This window comes from Trachemys scripta, chromosome 7 (genome assembly GCF_013100865.1).
Source record: "Trachemys scripta elegans isolate TJP31775 chromosome 7, CAS_Tse_1.0, whole genome shotgun sequence".
In the NCBI taxonomy this organism is placed as follows: domain Eukaryota; kingdom Metazoa; phylum Chordata; order Testudines; family Emydidae; genus Trachemys; species Trachemys scripta.
The window spans coordinates 60,893,508-60,916,669 of NC_048304.1; the positions used below are offsets into that span (position 1 = coordinate 60,893,508).

General features: G+C 52.4%; 2 protein-coding genes across 2 annotated transcripts in view; one reads left to right on the forward strand and one right to left on the reverse strand.

Moving 5' to 3' along the window:
• Window positions 1-2,517: 2,517 nt before the first annotated feature.
• Window positions 2,518-4,929, reverse strand: DEPP1 (DEPP1 autophagy regulator). Its single transcript, XM_034777757.1, has 2 exons — window positions 4,645-4,929; window positions 2,518-3,223 (listed from the first exon to the last, which is right to left on the reverse strand). Exon 2 carries the CDS (start codon window positions 3,220-3,222, stop codon window positions 2,800-2,802), a length of 423 nt encoding a protein of 140 aa, XP_034633648.1. The 5' UTR covers window position 3,223; window positions 4,645-4,929; the 3' UTR covers window positions 2,518-2,799.
• Window positions 4,930-9,037: 4,108 nt separating this feature from the next.
• Window positions 9,038-23,162, forward strand: part of PAOX (polyamine oxidase) — a 36,011-nt gene continuing 21,886 nt past the window's right edge. The window contains exon 1 of the mRNA XM_034775002.1: window positions 9,038-9,093. Within this exon, the coding sequence (XP_034630893.1) occupies window positions 9,066-9,093 (28 nt within the window). The 5' untranslated portion in view covers window positions 9,038-9,065. The remainder of the gene's footprint in view (window positions 9,094-23,162) is intronic.

Consider the following 23,162-nt stretch of genomic DNA (forward strand, 5'->3'; position numbering starts at 1 on the left):
AAACAAAGATAAACACTCTAGTAAAAGGTACATTTACAAGTTGAGAAAACAAAGGAAAACTAACACGCCTTGCCTGGCTATTTACTTACAAGTTGGAAATATGAGAGACTTGTTTAGAAAGATGGGGAGAACCTGGATTGATGTCTGGTCCCTCTCAGTCCCAAGAGCGAACGAACTCCCAAACAAAGAGCACAAACAAAAGCCTTTCCCCCCCCCAAGATTTGAAAGTATCTTGTCCCCTTATTGGTCCTTTGGGTCAGGTGTCAGCCAGGTTACCTGAGCTTCTTAACCCTTTACAGGTAAAAGGATTTTGGAGTCTCTGGCCAGGAGGGATTTTATAGTACTGTACACAGGACAGCTGTTACCCTTCCCTTTATAGTTATGACAGGGTGGCAGCTTGGAAGAGCTGCTCCATCCAGTCTGCTGAGTCCAGGGGCATATAAGGGTGGCAGATTGAATGTGCTGCTCGACCCAGGCTGCTCAGGCGTACTCTATTCCGGTTCAGTGCCCAGGGCATATGAGGGTGACAGCTTGGAGGTGCTGTTCAACCCAGTCTGCTGAATCCAAGGGCCTATGAGGGTGACAGCTTGGAAATGCTGCAAGAACCCAGCCCTGAGGAACCCAGGTCCTGCAGGACAGCTCCATTTGGAGGGAACTTGCAGCAGGGAGAAGTAGAGCTTCCTATGAGAACACACGTGACACAAGCAGTACATTGATAGAATTACAGAACCCACCTCCCCCCTCCCCCGGAAGAGTACCCCTAATAAATGAGCATACCCCAAAGGAACGGGCAAATCTGGTAACAGTTGATCCCAAAAGCAGGCATCCTGCACCCTGCCCACTTTGTGTTTGTTCCTCTGCAGCATCGCATCCTGGTCTCGTCACTGCAGGGCCTGTGGCCTGGTGCTTCCAGTCCGAAGGTGCCTGCAAACCCTGGGCACCTTGCGGTCATAGTTACTCTCAGGCCTGTGCGGGGGGCGGGGGGAAGGGTCTCTCTTGCCCCTCCCCGGCGGAGCAGTGTCTGGGGCTGGATTAGTGTCCCCAGCTCTCTGGGTTTGTACCCGGGGGCTAGTCGCAGCAGTGGGCCTGGATCTGGAAGGGGGCAGTTTGGGACAGGCCTTAGTCCCCATGGTGCTGTGCTGAGCAGGAGCCGAGGCAGTTCTGGCACCTGCCCAGACAAGCTTTACCTTAGTGGGCAAAGTTTCCCCTCTGGCCGGGCCGCTCGCTGCCCAGGGCTGCCTCTGATGGAGTGGGATCGTATCAGTGCTGCTAACATGCAACACGCTGCCCGACGTGACATGCGCGTGCGCCCCGTGTGATGATGCGCACTGCAGACAGAGCTGGCCGGAAGGGAGTCGCTCGTTCCCCAGCCCAGCTCGCCCGTTTCTGTTCTTAAGTCAGGCTCTGGCCATTGGAGCTCTGGCTGCACTGTCCTCTCCCCTCCATGGGGCCAGCCATAGCTGGTAACGTGACCTCACATACATGTGTGCATGCAGGACTCCAGTGCACCAGAGCAGGGCAGCTGGCTGCCGGGTTGCCCCATCACCCCCCTCCCTGCCCCCCCACTGGGAAGCAGGACCCCATGGGAACAGCAGATCACTAACCTCATCAGCAGGGGAGATTGCAATCGACATGTCACCTTCCAGCATGGGGCAGAGAGGGTGCGAGCGGGGCCAGGGTGGCAGTGCAGTTTCAGAGCAGAGAGGGCGCCAGAGCGGTGGTGTTGTGTCAGGGCAGCGAGGATGCTTGGGGGGGGCTGGTGCAGTATCAGGGCAGAAGGAGGCCGGGGGGACCCAGGGTGGCAGTGCAAAGTCAGGGCGGGTGAGGCAGCAGTGTGGGATAGTTCAGTGTTATGGCAGAAGGAGGCTGGGGGGACCCAGGGCAGAAGTACAGTGTCAGGGCGGGGTGGGGGAAAGCGGTGCAGTAGGAGGCCAGGGGGACCCAGGGCGGAAGTGCAGTGTCAGGGCGGGGTGGGGGAAAGCGGTGCAGTGGGAGGCCAGGGGGACCCAGGGCGGCAGTGCAGTGTCAGGGCAGAGGGGGGGATGAGGGACCAGGGGGGCAGTGCAGTGTCAGGGCAGAGTGGGGCCAGGGGGTCAGGACAACGGTGCAGTGTCAGGACAGAGATGCACAGTGGTAGTTGCTGAGCGCTGCGCTCCACTTAATCCCTTTATTGAACCAGGAAGCACGGGAGCCCCCAACACAAAGCTGGACTGAGCCAGGATCATGCCCGCCCAGGGCTCCAGCTGGCTTGTGTGCCCGTCAGTCAGGGCAACATCCTCCTACCCGCCTGGAAAGCACTGTCTGCACCCTGTGCTCTGCCCTGTGAGTGCTTGTCTGCTGTGAGGAGACCCTTGGCAGAGCCGGGCTACTGGGTAGGCCCGGGCCCCTAGCCAGAGAGATGTGGGGCTGGTAAAAGGTGTGGGGTGCTGTTCACTGAGCGGAGTGTGTCTATACAATCCAGGCAGGCCCTGGGGCTGGGTGCCCAGGCAGTGACCCCCAGAGAACAGCCGCACGGAGCACCATTTACAAGTGAGTTTTATTAGAGTCCATCACAATTCATAGATGACAGGTAGGCGGGTGCTCTGGGCCCTGCTGGGCCTGCCCCTCACCACACAGCTGGGAAGAGCTGGCCGTCTGCGTGATCGCTGCCAGCGGCATCTCCGCTCCAGAGGTGGGGCTGGGCCGCTCAGTTTCTGGGCTGAGCTGCTGGTGGCATTGAGGTTCCCCCAGGCCGTCTGCTGGGGGGCTGCTGGGCAACCTGTGTTGGTGGCCATCTGGGAGGAGCAGGGAGCAGGGAGCTCATCTCCGCAGTCCCAGGCTATGCTCCTTTGCTTCTGAGAGTCCAAAGAGCCAGGCTAGAGGGTCAGCGCTGCCGGTGAGCCCCAAGGGGCTGTGCTGCTGGTTGAACTGGGCTGTGATGTCCTGCAGTGACGCTGCATTGCCCTGCACTTTCTCAGGGCTGAGGAGTGCGACCCCGCTCCGGGCCACTTTTGCCCGTGCCCTCTGGGGCTTGTGAGGCTTGTTCTGGCTGCTCTGGCAAGGACATGGGAGCCCGCTGGACAGCAAGGATGGCTGGGCCAGCTGGCTAATGGACTGAACGTACTCATCCAGCCCGGCCAGGGGCTCCTTGGCCTGCGCGTGGCTCCCTCCCAAAAACAGCATCTCCCCTGTCTCGCTGATCGTAGGCAGGTGGGTCACGGAGATCAGCCGCCTGGCTCTCATGCTGCAAAGACAGAGAGAGAATGAGGCACTGGGCTGGTCGCTGTCAGAATACCCCAGCCCCCTTCTGTCACATCTGTTAATCTTTCCTCACTTCTCCCAGTGTAAATGCAGAGTCATTCCACTTACTCCAGATTTACACTGCTGCCCTGAGAGCAGGGATGGGCCCAGTGACTGTGCATACCATAAACTGAAGTGACTCTTACATTCAGGAGATCCACAGCTCCCAAGGCCAGAAGGGACCCGTGCGAAGATCTAGTCTGGCCTCCTGTGGAACTGGAAACTTGCCCCCCAATAATTCCTAGAGCAGAGTTTTTATGTAGAGAAACATCCAATCCTGATTTTAACATTTTCAGAGATGGAGAATCCACCACGACCCTTGGTCAATTGTTCCAATGCCTAATGTAGCTGGCTTACCCAGCCGCGCCAATGCGCAGACAGCCCCGCAGCTGGCCTTGCGTGGGGCAGGATCCCAACGTGCCAGCTGTTGGGTTGGTACGCACCATCATGAAATGCTCCGGGAATCCCAGATCCGGGCAACACGCTGTCCCGTCTATTGACTAGGAGACACAGACCCAATGAACCTGCTGCAGCCATGGATAGTGGATCTGTGAATTTCAGCCCCGGCAGCAGAAGCCCCTGCTTTCAGACTCAGGATGCCACTTTCAATGACCCACCCAGGAGGCTGCCACTCCCGTGGGGGCAGAAGAAACTAACTTCATGAAAAACAACTGAGGCAATAAATTCTCAACCACAGTTGGAGCCAGATACCAGTTTGCGCAGCCAGGTTTGTACAAACACACAGCAAAGGTGATACTCCTGCCACTCAACAACCCTTACACAAAGCACAGAGAGCAAAGAATCCTTAGCCCTGTGAAACTGGGGGAGTCCTTCTTAACTAGGGTGACCAGATGTCCCGATTTTATAGGAACAGTCCCAATATTTGGGGCTTTTTCTTACATAGGTGCCTATTACTCCCCACCCCCATCCTATTTTTCACTTGCTATCTGGTCACCCTATCTGTAACCCAGCTGGAGCCGAAGACAGCTTTGCCTCCTCAGTTGCAGCTGACAAAGGCGGGGCAGGACCCAAAGCAATCTAGGCTTCGGCAAAGCTGTTGCCCTTTCAAACTGGACAGTCTGGATCCCCGACTGTATAGGCCAATTAGCACTGAAGTAGACGGGCTTGTTCCCATGCTGCAGAATGGTGTTTGTTTGCCTATAGATTTGCATCTGGAGCCAGACAGTCTAGGTGGCTATTTTCTTCTTGATTCAAACTCCACAATGCCTGGGGTTTTCGATCCAAGCTGGATCGACACAGCTTGGCCTTTACTTCTCAGCCAGCTGAGCTGTTAGGATACAAAGCAATACAGTACTAAATGCTAATCCCTCATTTTACTACCCCTGAGAAACCGCATCATGTTACCTTGTGCGTGCAAAGTTGCTGTCTTCCTAAGAAAAGAGGTCATAGTCTTTTAGCTGCGGAATGAATTCCTTGATACTCCCTCTGTTTGCTGTAAGGGGCAGAGATCTTTCTTTCCAATCCTGTGTTTGCTCGCACACCAGTGTATTGCCTGGAACAGTGTATTAAATCAAGGCCAGGATGTTGCTCAACAGCCCTGCTCCCTGCGTCTGAATTTATACCTTCCTCCAGTGGCTATAACTCACTGCCAGCAACTACCTAAAATAGAAACTGCAGTGAACAAGGCAAACTCAGGAAGGCAGAGGAGCACGGTGTCCTCAGAGGAAAAACACAGGCTAGCAGAAGGCGGGGCCTGGGTAACTTCTGTGACCTTTCAGCAAATGTTTATCTTTCAGATTAATGTCCCAGCAGATTCAATTATTGTTTAGTGAAGGAGTATTCACTTCGTGCTCTTCCGTGGGGAGAGCTCAGGCAGTTTACTGCTCTTGGGCACAGCCAGTCCTGAGGCTTTGAGGTTTTTTAAGTGTACTATGGAAAAACCCCAGCTCCCACTGGAAATCTATTTTTGCAGGGACCCAAGAGGCGACCAAAATAATCACAGCAGCATTGAAAAGGCTCTGCTCCAGAGCATGTTGAGGGTTGAAATCTGCCCAGTTGTTGCAAAGCGTCTTGCCTGAAACAGCCCGTTTTGAGCAAAGCTGTTTTCGCAGTTGCTAATGTGCAAAGTTTCCCAATGGCCTGTGTGTTTGCGGCCAAGTTTCCATTGTCATGAAATTCTGGGAAAAAAAATCCCCAAATCTCCTAAGGCTTAGGGCAGGGCCGGTGCTTCGACTAGGTGACCCTAGGCGGTTGCCTAGGTCAGCAGGATTTGTGGAGTGGCATTTTGCATTCGGCGGCAGGGGGTCATTCCGCTCCGGAACTTTGGTGGAAATTCGGCGGCAGGACCTTCACTCGCTCCAGGACCCGCCGCCCAAGTGCCCTGAAGACGCGGAGCAGAAGGACCCCCGCCGCCGAAGACCCCAGGCCCCCTGAATGCTCAGAGGAGGAGCACTGCCGCCTAGGGCAGCAAAAACCCTGGCACCGCTCCTGGCTTAGGGGGATGGGCCAATGAGCAAAATGAAATCCTGAGAGCTGGGAGCACAGGGAATGACCTACCGTTGTACAGCGTTGTCACAGGGACCAGAGTTCAGGCTCCATACACCAGTTGGCTCTGGGACAGTGGGGTAAAAAGAACTCTGGGGAAGGGAAATGGCACCAAGTTTCGGAGCCTTTCTGCAGTTTCAGAGTTACAAATGCAAACAGGAAAATCATCTTTTTAATGTAAAGGTGATGTAAAATCCCCATCTGGTGTCAATCAGTCGTAGGTTTAGTAGAGTCAAAGAGACAGATCCCCAGCAGGTATGAATGGGCATCGCTCCATTGGAGTCAGTGGGCAGGATCCCCAGCTGGTGTGAATAGGCATTGCTCCATTGGAGTCCACGGGCTGGATCCCCAGCTGGTATGAATGGGTATTGCTCCGTTGGAGTCAATAGCACTCCAGCACTTTACACCAGCTGGCAGTGGTTGAGGGTGAGGGGGTAGTACTGTGGGGGGGACCCTCTCTCCAGGGCCCAATCCCCTCTGATGGGAATGTCACAGGGCTGCATAGCCAGCCAAGCGCTCACAGCCCCACTGTCCCCGTAGTTCATCGACAATAAACCTGGCTGGGTGATTTCATCCCTTAACAGATCTTGTGGTCATTGGGCAGTTCACTCAAGGTCTGCCGTGCCAACTGTCTGTGCAGGGCTGGGGCGACCCACAGAGGGAACACGCACATGCAGCCAAACATTTTTCAACCTCAAACCACAATAGCCAAACAGGCACAGGTTCCCAGCTGAGGCAGCCCTTCTCCAGAACAGGGCCACAGGAGGCAGCATGTGCCCGGTGCAGAGCCTGGCTCTGGGATCCATTCCGAGCTCTGCCACTGCCCTGCTGAGCAGCCTTGGGCCAGTCACTGGCAGTGCCATACCTACGCTTTTCCCTCTGTAGGAAGAGGTCAATGGAGCCTGAGGGACCAGAGCTGGAGTTGCCTAAATCCTTGCCCAAGGAGAATGCTAGAGCCCCGCTTGCTCCAGGCCTCCCTCCTCAGGCATGTGCCCAGGCCTGCAAGGCAGTGGAGCAGCACACGAGGTCCTGGAGCTATATGCATGTCTCCTTGGAGTGGAGTCTCCAGCAGGGATGGGGGCCTGACAGCTGCTCTCAGCTCAGTGCAGCGCTGGGGCTGGCTGGGGCTGGATGCCCTGGGGCCCTCCCACTGGGATCTGGTGTGGCCGTGGGTGTGCTGCACCAGGAGCAGGGTGCAGAATGGTCAGAGGTGGCAAAGGAGGCTGAATCTGGCAGTGCAATCTGCATAGCATTGAGCGGGTGGCTGGAGGAGTTCCTGATCCATCAGGCCCTGGTGGAAGCGGCTGGGGCTCCTGTGACCTGCTTGCACCAGGGCTGTGTGCGCTCTGGGCCCTAGGGCATAGCCAGGTTGGGATGCAGACAGGGAACTGGGAGGCCCCTGGCTTCTCCCTACAGATCACTCCGTGCATGTCCCCAGTCAGCCTGACTATACGTGACTTTGGCTGCGTGGAGCTGTTCTCTGAGCGGGCTGTGTCCCGGTCATGCTGCTCCGTCCCAGCCAAGTGCATGTGGAGCTGCAGGTGGAGCGGCGGGGGGAGCCCTTCCTCTGCGGAGCCACTGCCATGCTGCAGAGCACGTAGGGAGGCGTGAGCGACTGGCTGGCCCTCCCGCTTCCCCTCTGCCGAGACTATTCTTGTCTCCTCTCGCAGTACCCTAGGGAGAGGGCACAGAGCATGGGGCCTGAGTCTGCTCTCATGCATGCAGAGCCTAGTTCTGCTCTGACCCCCCTGAACCCGCTTCTGCTTTATCTCCCCTCAGTGCCCACTCCACTGGAAACCCAGGGAGTTACCCCGGCTCCTGGACACATAACTGTGACCCAGCTCAGCCCTTGTGAGCCTGTGTCTCCAGGGCCTTGCGCCATGTGCAGCCCTGGGCACTAGCACAGCGTGAAATGCTTCTGCCTCACGCTTGCCCGCCCTGCTGTAAATGTAGGGTTACCATATTTCAACAATCAAAAAAGAGGACACGGGGTGCCGCCCTAGCCCCGCCCCAGCCCCGACTCCTCCCACTTCCCGCCCCCCCCAGAATCCCCCTATCCCCCACCTGTCCCCCCCCCACCCTAACTGCCCCCAGGACCCCACCCCCTATCTAAGTCTCCCTGCTCCCTGTTCCCTGACTGCCCCAACTGCTCTCTACACCCCCTTCTCCTGACAGCCCCCCAAACCTCCAACCAATCTAACCCCCCGTTCCCTGTCCCTTGCTTGCCCCCGCCCCACCAGGCCGAGGGAGAGCTGCGGGCTCCATGTGCAGCCAAACAAATAAGGCGCTACTCTGCGGGGGAGGAAGGAGTGGGGGAGGGGGAGGGACTCTGGCTGCTAGAGGCCCCAGTGGCTGCGAGCGGCTTTCAATCAGGCACAGCCGTCCAATCAGCCGCGCCACACTCTGCATGAGGGGAAGGGGGAAATCCCGGACATTTCTACCTTATTAGAAATCCTCCCCAAGCCGGACATGTCCGGGGAAACCCGGACGGATGGTAACCCTAGTAAATGGTGTGCAAGGCGCAGGACAACAGATACCCCTGACTCCCCCTGCACACATACAGCCCCTGGCGAGTGCTGAGCAGGGTTGGGCCTTGCATGGGAGATTCCTACAGGAAAGGCCCCAGTGCAGCAGGGAGACTCCCCAAAGGCCAGAGCCCAGCATACTGCTTGTGGGTGCTGTGCTGAGGGGCTGCCCTTCCCTGAGATAGAAGCTGGTGATGAGCACTTGTGGTCATCAAAGCTCTCCCGGCAGTCAGTAGGGACATTACCCCCCATGCCCCAACACCATTCCAACACAGCCCCTGACTGAAATTCCCACTGCAGTCAACTGGGTCAACTGGGTATGCTATTCTTCACTTCTTGCCCTAGACTATGTTCCACCCCAGAGGTGGCTGCATCCCACTCCCTGCCTTGTGCATCTGTATAAGGGCTGCCTGGGCCACACAGGGAGTTCTTCAGGAATGGCTGTTCTGAATAGCTCCAAGCCCTGGGTTCCTGTGGGAGCAGGGCGCTCCCCTGGAGGGGGAGCTAGCACATCCGAGAGTCAGGGCTGTAAAGAAAAGGCCTATGGAGAAGGCAGGCCGAGTTCTCGCTGGGTTAGTTGGGCAGCAGTGTGGGAACATTGCGGGGTGAACCCTTCCCTAGGGACGCCCAGACCCGTTGGCTCCCCCAGCTCAGGCTGGGGCTTCTTACCCACCCCCTCCCAACACTGTTCTGTCGTTTGGTCCAGGTGCGGATCCGCAGCGTGAGGAGCTGGAAGGACCTGGGAGAGGTGGGAAGATGAGGCCATGGACCAAGCCTGACAGCAGTAAGCAGAGCCCAAGGCTGGGAGTGGGGCTGGGGGCCCTGCCTGGCAGCTTCAGACAGCACCCAGGGCCCACTGGATGAGAGGGCTAGGCTAGCACTGACCCAGAGACCCTGGCTGCATGGGCTGGCCCATGTGTCTGCTTCCGTGTAACTCCTCTGGATGATCTGGAGGGAGAACAGGGCTCTCCACAGCCCCACTCAGCCTGGGCAGTCCTGCAGTGCTGGGCAGGACGTGCTTGGCCTGTCACTCCTGTTCTCCCTGAGCGCCGGACGGGTGTGGCTGCCCTAGGGAGGCAGCTAAGGCTGGGGCCCATTGTCACTTGGCTGCATGCCAAGGTGCAGTCAGGGCTGTGGGAGTCGCAGCTGGTGCGGAGGAGGTGACGTGCTGCCCAGCACCCCAGGCTGCCTATGAGCTGGTGCTGGCTGCCAGAGCTGTGAAGAAGGAACTGCCCATCCTAGGTGGCAGCCCGTAATCGCAGGCCCCAATGAAACATGGTTACATCTCCCCTCTTCTGTGAGCAGCTCTGTAGTGCCTGGTGGGACAGTCGCCCGTGTGAGGCCCCCTGCACGGAGACGTATGAGCTGGAATGTGGGCCAGCTGGGGCTGTTGATGGGAGCGTGTGTGGGGCTAGTGAGACGTTCCCAGCATGTGGAGGCTCTGAGGCCATCTCTTGGCTGGACCCCCTGCAGCACAGTCTCGCTGACACACAGCCCGGCCTGGCTAGCGCTTGCTCATGCTGACGCTGGCAGGAAGTGTGGGCACTGCTCTCTGCCAGCCAATGAGCCCCTCATGTGCCCTCCTCGCTGCTCAGTACGTGACGGGGGCCATGGCCCCACACATTGGAGACATCCTGTCAACACCTCTGTAGTAGGAACCCTCGCTGTGCTGAGCCTAGGGTTGGGCTGTTACTGTAGGCCTGTCACTCTAAAGCCTCACCAAGCAATCTGGCTCCCGGGCCAGGACCTTGGTGCCCAGCCTGGAGCTGAATAAACAGTCCCGGTGCTCTCCTTGAACAGGCAGTGCCCGTGGTGAAGAGGAGACCCCGCTCCTGCTGTGGCTAACGGCAACATGAGAGCCCTGATCCAGCCCCGGTGCCAGGTGCACAGCGCCGGGGAGGCACAGGGGGTGAAACCACACAGGTTTGCTATTGTTGGTGTCACTAGGCATCACCCTAGGTAACTCGGGAGGGTGGAAAACCACAAGTGTCAATGAAGCCTTCCTGCACTAGGCCTAAATGAACCAAACTCCTTCCATGTTTAAACTCTAATCGACCTCAAAAACCAGGTGCAAAATGGAATGTGTAAGCAGCCAGTTATCACTTGCAACCCCGCCCTACCGGTATCAAGCGGTAATAATGAGGCCTGCATATTTCTGGCTGAAGGAGAAATAATAAATCAAAGGGAAAAAGGACAAGATAACGGTTTAAAAGAGTTACTAACAAGCTGGACTTATAGCCACCAAGATGACGTAACTGCTTAAATGTAATTGCTATTTGCTTAGTAACTATTACCAGGGAAGGGAGGGGTAGAGGGAGGAATGGGGGGGGAAGAAGGGGGGGAAAAGAGGGAAGAAGGGAAAGGCTTGCTGCAAACTGTATAAAAGATAAAGGCTGCTTATGTTGGTGTGCTTGATTTGAGACATGCCAGTCTCTTATTTGGGATCCCAAATAAATTTTGATTGCTTCTCCACCCTGCTGTGTTTATTGGCGTGATGCACACCGGGCAACGGACCGCGCTGTTGCTGGCCTCGGGCACTCTGTGCCGGCAACACTTATCAATGGCCACTTCTCCAGCTGCAGGGTCACTGCGGCAGCTGAGGGCTTGGGGTGGCCAGGGTACCTGGAAACAGGGAGTAGCTCAGTGGAAGCTACTTGGCTGGCTGCCATGGCAGCAGTTTGGCAGCAAGAGTGGGACGCGCTGGCTCCGTGTGTGTGACAGGGAGGGCCGGCTAGGGCCAGGGTATGGGGCCAGCTGCTTCTGTCCCGCATGGGTGGTGGTGTCTCACTTAGCTCTCAGGCAGAGGCTTTAGGTGGTTCTGGAACTGACAGAGTTAGGGGTCTAACTGACGGAGCTGTGTGTATGTGTGTGTGTGCACACGCTGTACTCCTCTGTGTGTGTGTGTGCGTGTGCATGCATACATGTGGTATTCGTCTGTGTGTATGTGTGTGTATGTGCGCATGCATGTGCGTGTATTACTCCTCAGTGTGTGTCTGCATGCATACATCTGCAGTACCGCTGTGTGTGTGCATGCGCTTGCGGGGTACTCCTCTGTGTGTGTGTGTCTGTGCACACGCAAGTGTAGTACTCCTCTGTGCGTGTGTGCGCACGCATGCGGTACTCCTGTGTGTATGTGTGTGTGCGCACGTGTGGTATTCCTTTGTGTGTGTATGCATACATGCGTGTGCAGTACTCGTCTGTGTGTGTGTGTGCATGCAGGTATGTGTGCACCAGTGTGATTGGGTGCATTTTTTGGGGGGGGGGTTCCCCTGAGCAGCTGCAGGGAGCTGGGGTTCAGGAATTTTACCCTCATTGGCAATACACTATTATGCTTATAAGAAGCACATGGACTCTTTTTAAAGGGGGTAAGGCAGTACGCCACATTTATTGAAAGTCCAATTTAAGCATTAAAATCAGCATATGCTTCCATTCACACACACCAAAAGGTTCTGCAATTGGATCTTATAGTTACCAGTCCTTAATATTGCTCGGTCAGTTCCAGTGGCCAGCTGAAACTGAACACGAGGGAGGGGAGCTGGGCCTCTGTCAAACGTGTTTGAAGCTCCACTGTTGATGCAAAATCCCATAGCAATACACCCTTCTTTTATAGTAATAATTCCCATACAAGCCTATGGACCTTGCTGTGTCACACTGCAGCTGTTAATCACGAGGTATTCAAGTTTCAGAGGGGTAGCCATGTTAGTCTGTATCAGCAAAAACAATGAGGAGTCCTTGTGGCACCTTAGAGACTAACAAATTTATTTGGGCATAAGCTTTCGTGGGCTAAAGCCCACTTCTTCAGATGCATGGAGTGGAAAATACAGTAGAGAAGTATAAATACACAGCATATGAAAAGATGGGAGTTGCCTTACCAAGTGGGGCATCAGTGCTAATGAGCCAATTCAATTAAGGTGGAAGTGGGCTATTCTCAACAGTTGACAAGAAGGGGTGGAAATCACTTTTGTAGTGCTAATGAGGCCAATGTAATCAAGGTGGCCCATTTCAAACAGTTGACAAGAAGGTGTGACTATCAGCAGGTGGAAATTTGTTTTTGTAGTGACCCATCCATTCCCAATCTTTATTCAGGCCTAATTTGATGGTGTCAAGTTTGCAAATTAATTCCAGTTCTGCAGTTTCTCGTTGGATTCTGTTTTTGAAGTTTTTTTGTTGAAGAATTGCCACTTTTAAGTCTTTTATTGAGTGTCCAGGGAGATTGAAGTGTTCTCCTACTGGTTTTGAATGTTATAATTCTTGATGTCAGATTTGTGTCCATTTATTCTTTTGCGTAGAGACTGTCCGGTCTGGCCAATGTACATGGCAGAGGGGCATTTCTGGCACATGATGGCATATATCACATTGGTAGATGTGCAGGTGAACGAGTCCCTGATGGTGTGGCTGATGTGGTTAGGTCCTTTGATGGCGTCCCTTGAATTAGGGTGAACAGACGTCCCGATTTTATCGGGACTGTCCTGATATTTGCTTGTTTGTCCCGCGTCCCGACCGATGTTCGGTTGAGACACTGGACAAACAAACAATTTTGCCCTCCGCTCAGGCGCACAGGCGGAGCCCGGAGGGGCTCTCCCGCCCCCTGCCCCGACTCTGCCCCTTCCTTCCCCCATTGGATCCCTCCCCAAATCCCTGCCCCCCAGCCCCGCCCCCTCACTGCCCCATTGGATCCCAAGCCGGGCCTGGGGAGGAGATGCCCCTGTGCAGCAGCCTGGGCACACGGGCCATGGCCAGCTGGGGCCGGGAGTGCTGCAGTGCAGCGCGGAGGCTGCTCCAGCCCTGCAGCCCACGGGGCAGCGCGGTGGGTCCGGGGGCAGCACGGAGCGGGTCGGCGGCGCGGCCCGGAGACGTGGGCCGCCTGCCGGAGACACGCGGCAGAGAGGGGTTGTGGGGGCAAGACTTGTCCCAGGTGTGGCAGCCGGCGGACAGGGGTGAGGAGCCGGCTGGGGTACCCCGAACCGATAAACTTCCCTGCCACTGCCGGGGAGCCCCACGCCTCTCCCGCTCAGCTGCGCTCCAGCGGCTCGCCCCACCGGGAAGGAGTCGCTGGAGCGCAGCTGAGCGGGAGAGGCGCAGGGCTCCCCACCGGTGGCGGGATGCACCACATGTGCCCGGGGCGGGCCAGGGGGCGGGAGGCTCCACGGGGAAGGCAGCGCGCGCGGTCGGGGCACTGTGTGCGATCCAGCAGCGCGGCTGGGGCCTGCTAATGCCCCCGGCCCCTGCAAAACTGCTTTTTTTTTTTTATTCTGCCGCCATTTTTTTTTTGCTCCACCACCCCCCCTCCCTCCCGTGTCCCGATATTTAATCCCTGTGATCTGGTCACCCTATGTCACGGAGTATGGGGGACTCAGGGCCCTGCACCCCCAGCTTCCTGCAATTCACCATGACTCTCAGCCAGCCAGTAAAGCAGAAGGTTTATTTAGACGACAGGAATACAGTCCAAGACAGGTCTTGCAGGCATAGACAACAGGACCCCCCTCAACTGGGTCCATCTTGGGGTCTCAGGGCACCCCAGTCCTTTGGGAGGTCAGAGCCCCGTCTGCCTCCCAGCCATCTCACCAGCCAGCTTCTGACACTCTCCTTCAGCCTTTGTTCAGTTTCCCAGGCAAAGGTGTCACCTGGCCTCTAACCCCTTCCTGGGTTCTCATGTTACATGCTCAGGTATTCTCCGTCGGTCAGTCTCCCATCCCCCAATGCAGACTATCCTAGCCACACTCCCCTGTCAACATTCAAAGCCCACAGTAAGAACAGTCCCAGTTCGTCACACCCTACCCTTGAATAGATATGCAGACAGAGTTGGCACCGGGGTTTGTTGCAGGGTTTGGTTCCTGTGTTAGTGTTTTTGTTGTGTGGTGTGTAGTTGCTGATGAGTATTTGCTTCAGGTTGTGGGGGCTGTCTGTAAGCGAGGACGGGCTTGTCTCCCAAGGTCTGTGAGAATGCGGGATCGTCTTTCAGGATAGGTTGTAGATCCTTGATGATGCACTGGAGAGGTTTCAATTGGGGGCTGTAGGTGGCGGCTAGTGGTGTTCTGTTACTTTCTTTGTTGGGCCTGTTCTGTAGTAGGTGACTTCTGGGTACCCTTCTGGCTCTGTCAGTCTGTTTCTTCACTTCACCAGGTGGGCATTGTAGTTTTAAGAACACTTGATAGAGATTCTGTAGGTGTTTGTCTCTGTCTGAGGGATTGGAGTAAATGCGGTTGTATTTTAGAGCTTGGCTGTAGACAATGGATCGTGTGATGTGGTCTGGATGAAAGCTGGAGGCATGTAGGTAAGTATAGCAGTCAGTAGGTTTCCGGTATAGGGTGGTGTTTATGTGAGCATCGCTTATTTGCACTGTAGTGTATAGGAAGTGGATCTCTTGTGTGGACTGGTCCAGGCTGAGGTTGATGGTGGGGTGGAAATTGTTGAAATACTGGTGGAATTCCTCAAGGGCCTCCTTCCCATGGGTCCAGATGATGAAGATGTCATCAATGTAACGCAAGTAGAGTAGGGGCATTAGGGGACAAGAGCTGAGGAAGTGTTGTTCTAAGTCAGCCATAAAAATGTTGGCATACTGTGGGGCCATGGGGTACCCAAAGCTGATTTGAAGGTATAAATTGTCCCCAAATCTGAAATAGTGTGGGTGAGAACAAAGTCACAAAGTTCAGCCACCAGGTTTGCCATGACATTATCAGGAATACTGTTCCTGATGGCTTGTAGTCCATCTTTGTGTGGAATGTTGGTGTAGAGAGCTTCTACATCCATAGTGGCGAGGATGGTGTTTTCTGGAAGATCACCAAAGGATTGTAGTTTCCTCAGGAAGTCAGTGGTGTCTCGAAGATAGCTGGGAGTGCTGGTAGCATAGGGCCTGAGGAGAGAGTCTACATAGCCAGACAATCCTGCTGTCAGTGTGCCAGTGCCTGAGATGATGGGGTGTTCAGGATTCCCAGGTTTATTAATCTTGGGCAGCAGATAGAATACCCCTGTTTGGGGCTCTAGGGGTGTGTCTGTGTAGATTTGTTCCTGTGCTTCTTCAGGAAGTTTCTTGAGCAGATGGTGTCGTTTCTTTTGGTAACACTCAGTGGGATTAGAGGGAAATGGCCTGTAAAATGTGGTGTCAGAGAGCTGTCTAGCAGCCTCTCGTTCATATTCCGACCTATTCATGATGATTACAGCACCTCCTTTGTCAGCCCTTTTGATTGTGATGTCAGAGTTGTTTCTGAGGCTGTGGATGACGTTGTGTTCTGCACGGCTAAGGTTATGGGGCAAGTGAAGGCAACTCCCATCTTTTCATATGCTGTGTATTTATACCTCCCTACTGTATTTTCCACTCCATGTATCTGATGAAGTGGGTTTTAGCCCCTGAAAGCTTATGCCCAAATAAATGCGTTAGTCTCTAAGATGCCACAAGAACTTGTGGAGGTATTCAAAGTTGTTCTTAGTCAGCATTATTTTGAGTTGTTACCAGGAGGATCCGCAGCTGTTTTTTACCTCATCCCTCTGGCTCAACTCCTTATCTTATCCCTGGGGTGCATGCCTTTGCTTTAGGGTCATGGATTTGCCATCCATTCTGATAAGAAAGTTGATGCCTCTTGACTCCTCCACTCCCCTCTTGACTATCTGGCCCAGCTGTCTCTTATCAGTTACTCACATATCAAATAGTAAATAAGGCAGTGATTACAGCCATAAAACTTTTATTCTTCTAAGAACAATCATTAACACAATCAGCAAAGAATAAAGGAACAATTTCTTCTTACTAATTCAAAGCTAGCAAAATGGAGTATAAAGCAAAATAAGCAAAATGGAGTACAATTTACTCGAGACAATTTCTCCCCATTTGGCTTTTGGCCTACAACAGGAGCCCACTAACCAGCCAATGCTGGCGTCAGACGCATCCACACTTCCCCTGTCCCTGGGGAGGGCCCATTTTCTGACAGAGGGCAAGTCATGGCATAATTATTAGCTCCTGTTTGCCCAGGGCTGGGAGACACTGGCTGCTCCAGTGACGCGAGGGTGGCAGGGCACTGGGCCAGGCCGGGGAGCTGTGCTCCGGGTGACAGCGTGTCGGGCTGGTTCCTGGAGCAGGTGATGGGGTCGGAAGGGGAGGGTCTGCATGCTCCTGGGCAGGGTCTGGGTGTACTACCCTAGCAATGCCAGGGCCCTTTGGAAGAACAGACACTTGCCCTCTCCCTCTGAAGGATGGGCCCTTCTTGGAAGAGCAGCTCAGTCCTGGGCCCTGGCTGCTTTGCACTGCTGGGCTGCCCTGACAAGGTATGTGTGCACCTGTACGTGCACCAACGCACACATACCTATACACACATACACACACTCCCACCTGCACACACCCACATACATTCACACCTGCCTGCACACACACCTGCGTGCACACGTTCACACCCACGCATACCCACTCACACCTGCATGCACACACAGCACACTCACTCCTGCATGCACACACTCACAGCTATATGCACACATCAGCGCACTCATGCCTGCATACACACACTCGCATGTGCATACTCACACTGCATGTGCACACTCACTCCAGCATGCACATACAGCTGCATACACACACTAGCACAGTCACACCTGCATGTGTACGGGGAGACTTTGGCAATCCAGTAAAGTGCCTGAAACCACTATTACTTATTGCTAACAGTAGCCAAGTCAGCAGGGCGTACTGAACCACTATTGTTTGTTGCTAAAAGAAGCCAAGTCAGCAGGCCATAAATTGGTCATGCAGCAGCCTCAGCATAACCAAGGCAGGAGGGGAGGAAAGGGTTTGGGTACCACAGACAGGGCAGCTTGACCCCACATCCTTCCTGCTAAGAATGTTGAAATTGCTGATATATGTATTTTAGAAAAACAGGAAGTCTGTCTATATGTGCCCCTGGGAAGGTTTGTCAGGACCCCAAGCACAGGTGCTGACTTCTGCTCCTGCTGCGGGTGCTCGACCCCCCTCTACCCCTGGCCCCATCCCCACTCCACCCCTTCCATGAGGCCCCGCTCCCTCTGTCACATTATTGATTTGAACTGGGACCATATAGAGCAGGGGTCGGCAACGTTCGGCATGCGGCTCGCAAGGGTAAGCACCCCAGCGGGCCGGGCCAGTTTATTTATCTGCTGACGCGGCAGGTTCAGCTGATCGCAGCTCCCACTGGCCGCGGTTTGCCATCCCGGGCCAATGGGGGTGGCGGGAAGCAGCACGGGCCGAGGGATGTTCTGGCCGCGGCTTCCCGCCGCCCCCATTGGCCCAGGATGGCGAACCGCGGCCAGTGTGGGCCACGATCGGCCAAACCTGCCACATCAGCAGGTAAATAAACTGGCCCGGCCCGCTAGGGTGCTTACCCTGGCGAGCCGCTTGCCGAATGTTGCTGACCCCTGATATAGAGCATGGTTGCAACCAAAGTCCTGTAGTGGCACCAAATCTTGTATAAATGGGGTCAAATGAGGTGTCTAAGACAAGGTTATGGTTGGCTGGTTATGATTATGCTGTCTATATGTGTGTATCAATTTTGTAGTTGAAGTTTTGAATATTGGCTCTATACTGTCTGTATTTCAAACTTATGCTATGCTTCTGAAAAACTTCCCAGACAAGTTGGTGTTAGCTCTGCCTAGCCTGCTTGATGGCCCATTAAGGACCATCAGCTATACAATTGACCCATTGAAAGAAGGAAAATACACCTTGGAACTCAGCAAAGTATGCAGGAACTGGCCCATGTGACTCCAGAGTCCATTTTGCTGTAATTTTCCACAGTAAGAACAAAGAGATGTTCTTACACCTGGAAAAGACTATAAAAGGCTGCTGCAGTTCCTCCATCTGGTCTTCAATCCTGCTTCTTACCTCTGGAGGGACTTTGCTACAAACAGAAGCTCTGAACAAAGGACTGATGACCCATCCCAGCTGGGGATGTATTCCAGAGACTTGATTTTGAACCTGCAGTTTCTATCACTGCTACAAGCCTGAACTAAGAACTTTGCCAGTAATGTATGTAATTGATTCCATTTAACCAATTCTAGCTCTCATCTGTATCTTTTTCCTTTTATGAATAAACCTTTAGATTTTAGATTCTAAAGCGTGATTTGTGGGTAAGATCTAATTTGTATATTGACCTGGGTCTGGGGCTTGATCCTTTGGGATCAGGAGAACCCTTTTTCTTTTATTGGGGTATTGGTTTTCATAACCATTTGTCCCCATAACAAGTGGCACTGGTAGTGATACTGGAAAACTGGAGAGTCTAAGGGAATTGCTTGTGTGACTTGTGGTTAGCCAGTGGGGTGAGACCAAAGTCCTCTTAGTCTGGCTGGTTGGGTTTGCCTTAGAGGTGGAAAACCCCCAGCCTTGGGCTGTAACTGCCCTGTTTAAGCAATTTGTCCTGAATTGGCACTCTCAGTTGGGTCCTGCCAGAACCGCATAGTTACAGTGGCGTAGTCGTGCTAGGATCCACAGAACCAAATCAATTAAGCTTTGGGTCAGAACCCCACACTATCCAAATTTGAATTTTGGGATTGAGAGTTTATTGGTTAAAGATCAGTGACCATGAGCCAAAAAACAACAGCAGAAGCAATAAAACTGCAAGCCCTGATGGAGAGCCTGCAATTTGAACATGAGCAAAAACTGGCAGAAATTTGAATGAAAGAGAAGCAAGCCTTGGCCCAGCTAAAGAAAGAAGCTGCTAAGAGAGAAGAAAAAGCACGTAAGGGGCGTCTGGAGCTTCTGGCTGCTGAGGAGAAAGCTCGACAGATGCAACAGGAGACAGCTAAACTCCAGCTCCAAGTCAAAAAAGCAATGGAAGAACAGCAGAAACTGTATCCTCTTGAAAATCCAGTTTATAACTATGTTGATATGTGGTATTACTCTGGGCAGTTTTCTGTGTTTAACCAGTTTTGCTATGACCATGGAGAGGGGGATTCTAACCTCGGGGGGGGGGGGTAATAGCTGTTTGTCTGTGCAAGAAAGCAGTGTGTCTGTGAATGGAGTTTCTGAATGTCTGTCTAACGTCTCAGAAGTGAATCTGGAATTAGATCAAGCACAGAAAGATCTCATTAGTCAGGAAAATGTTTCTCTGGAGCAGATTAAAGTGGATGGTCAGGTTGAAGCCCTAACTGAGGAAGGAAAGGGTAGATTTTTGGTGGGTAATAGCTGTTTGTCTGTGCAAGAAAGATGTATTTCTGGTAAGGAAGAAGGTGTCTCCAGCTCTTCTTTATCTGTGCAGCAGACAGAAGGTGCCTTTCAGTCTGTGTTAGTTGAAAATAGTGTAGTTGTCTCAGAGTTGGTTCTGGATTCAACTAAAGCCCAGGAAGGGAATGGTCCTAAGTTTGTGTGTGCTGGGGAGAATGGCACTGTAACTAGGTTGCATCCAGTTAGTGTCTTAGCAGAATCCCAGAGACCAGACAATTCTGGTGCTTGTATTTTACCTGTTGCTTATGTGTGGTTGGAAAAGGGTGTAGCAACTCTGTCTGATCAGGGTGATATCCTAGCCAGGGCACAAGGAGGGCCGAAGGATGATTTAATTGTGTTACCTACTGATGGTGTGGAAACTTGTAGCAAGAAGGAAAAAATTCCTAAACTTGTGTGTGGCAAAGGAAAGGAGAATGCTTCTAACCTTTCATCTAGTGAGTCTATGGGTTTGCCTGAAAAGGGATTGTGTAGAAATCCGCCTGATGGGCCAAAGGTGATCCTAAATGTAAGTAAGACCCAGAAAAAGTTTGTTGCTGCTCAGGAAAGTGTTCCTTTAGAGCAAGCCCTAGGTGAAGAGAGTAAGGGCAGAATTTCTGTGAAGGGGGAACTGTTGCTTAGAAAAGCTCCTGGGAAAAGGAACCCTCATGGTAATCGGTGCAAGCAGTTTACTGCAACTGAAGGGTGTGAAAGTGATATAATCAAGGAAGTTTCAGTTCCTAACAGTCAGAAATTTTCTGTTCTGAATGGATCCACTGACTTTCCTTTTGAAAGATCCAGTGTGGGTAGCTTTGAAAAGGTCTCAGATGGAGTGAAAGCTATTAAGAAAGTTGAACAGTCCTATAACCAAGTGGCTGTGTTTGGCCAGCTTGTTGGGGAGACAAGGTTGTTGAGAGAGAAATGTCTCCATGCTGATTCTGTAAGTGAACAGACTGTGTCTCAGGTTCAAAGGGAAAACTGGGTAGCTGAGTCTGCAGAGCAGAACAGCTGTGTAGTTAATCTCTGGAGAATGCAGGGGATGGTAGGTGTACTCTCATCTCTAGACACTTTGGATATGACTTGTGGTCTCTCAGTGAATTTAACATCTAATCCCTTGAAAGCAGAGGTTGCTAAGGGAAGTCACAGGGTAACCCTAAAAGGCCCAAACCCCAATGGTATTGAGCCAAAGGTGTGGCATGACAAACATGATTGTAGATGGACAATTGCAATAAATTTGTTGGTATTGCTAATGGTAATTTTTGTAACTAATGTGTTGCTATTACCAAAAACTGTAAAAATGTACAATGTACCTAATCTTTTGGAAAATCTCTTGAACATGTTAAAAGGAATACATGAGAACACACTTTATGTTAAAAGGCCTTGTTATACTGATGTTTCACAGTTAATGCCTGTAAACAGTACTGGAACTTTTCACAAGGAAAAAGACATTCCAGACCTAATGTACTGTTTGAAAAGGGAAACTGAGGCACACTACCATAGTGCTTTCATGGCTAAATGCCAAAATTCCTATACTATGAAGAACATTAATATCTACATTGATTTAATGTTAATTGGGTTCCAAACATTTGCCAGAGCTTGTATGGATAAAGGAGCTGGTTTCTTTAGCTCTTGGCAAGATCACGTAAGACATACAGAAACCATGCTGCAAAAGCAGATCCAATCCACTATTGTTCTAACTAAGTTTTACTTTGAGTTTGTAAAGAAATTCAATCATGTTATTGAACATAACTTTGATGAACCATTTCTGTTATACACTGGTGCGGCTTCTAACCCAATACTAGCTGTAGTGAGACAGACCCAAGAATGGGGAGCTCTTGGGATGCAGTCAGTGATGTTTGTGACATCCATTCCTGCATCAATTTTGCATTGGGGGGTGTCACGTTATTGATTTGAACTGGGACCATATAGAATATGGTTGCAACCAAAGTCCTGTAGTGGCACCAAATCTTGTATAAATGGGGTCAAATGAGGTGTCTAAGACAAGGTTATGGTTGGCTGGTTATGATTATGCTGTCTATATGTGTGTATCAGTTTTGTAGTTGAAGTTTTGAATATTGGCTCTATACTGTCTGTATTTCAAACTTATGCTATGCTTCTGGGAAACTTCCCTGACAAGTTGGTGTTAGCTCTGCCTAGCCTGCTTGATGGCCCATTAAGGACCATCAGCTATACAATTGACCCATTGAGAGAAGGAAAATACGCCTTGCAACTCAGCAAAGTATGCAGGAACTGGCCCATGTGACTCCAGAGTCCATTTTGCTGTAATTTTCCACAGTAAGGACAAAGAGATGTTCTTACACCTGGAAAAGACTATAAAAGGCTGCTGCAGCTCCTCCATCTGGTCTTCAGTCCTGCTTCTTGCCTCTGGAGGGACTTTGCTACAAACAGAAGCTCTGAACAAAGGACTGAATGACCCATCCCAGCTGGGGATGTACTCGGGAGACTTGGTTTTGAACCTGCAGTTTCTATCACTGCTACAAGCCTGAACCAAGAACTTTGCCATTACTGTATGTAATTGATTCCATTTAACCAATTCTAGCTCTCATCTCTATCTTTTTCCTTTTATGAATAAACCTTTAGATTTTAGATTCTAAAGGATTGGCAACAGCGTGATTTGTGGGTAAGATCTAATTTGTATATTGACCTGGGTCTGGGGCTTGGTCCTTTGGGATCAGGAGAACCCTTTTTCTTTTATTGGGGTATTGGTTTTCATAACCATTTGTTCCCATAACGAGTGGCACTGGTAGTGATATTGGAAAACTGGAGTGTCTAAGGGAATTGCTTGTGTGACTTGTGGTTAGCCAGTGGGGTGAGACCAAAGTCCTCTTAGTCTGGCTGGTTGGGTTTGCCTTAGAGGTGGAAAAACCCCAGCCTTGGGTTGTAACTGCCCTGTTTAAGCAATTTGTCCTGAATTGGCACTCTCAGTTGGGTCCCACCAGAACTGGATCGTTACACCCTCCCACCCCTGCCCCGCCCCAACTCCACCCCTTTCCTGCCCCAAATCCCTGCCCCAGCCCCACCTCCTCCCTTGAGAGTGCCACATTCCCGTTTCTCCCCCTCCCTCCCAGCATGCCACCAAACTGCAGGAAGTGCTGGGAGGGAGGCGGAGGAGCGGAGAGGAGGGAGTGCTCAGGGAGGGAGTGCGGGGGGAGTTTGGCTGCCAGTGGGTGCAGAGCACCCACTAATTTTTCCCCATGGGTGCTTCAGCCCCGGTGCACCCACGGAGTTGGCGCCTATGGCCCCAAGTCATGAACATGCTAAAAAAAAAAAAAAACGTATCTGGTTAAATTGATAATCAGAAGGAAACCTCTTGCTTGACCTTTAAAAACTGCTTGCTTAGCAAGTTTTCTTTAAGGGATATGTCACTGTATTACTAATGTATGAATAAGGGGGGAAAGTTTGAGGTGGGGGGACTTCTCAGAAGGGGCTCTTCAGGGACGCTCCCTGTGGACACATCTTGGGGTCCCCACCGGCAGACGGAAGTTTGGCCAGCAGAAGTCTGTCACTGTGCCACTCAAAGGCCATACTCAGCTTCGGTAATTATCAAGGGTTGGGGGTGTTTTATTAACCTGTTGCAAACGTGTATAAGTGCTTGAGACTAAGTAAAATTTAGCTTTAAGTGAAAGCACTCTTGTGTTGTCCTGTTTGTGCTAGCCATCTATCCGGTGGACGGCCGTGTCTCCCCACAC

What these genes read in the sequence shown, in the direction of transcription:
- DEPP1 (XM_034777757.1), bottom strand. Translation starts at nt 3,222, where the DNA reads ATGAGAGCCAGGCGGCTGATCTCCGTGACCCACCTGCCTACGATCAGC.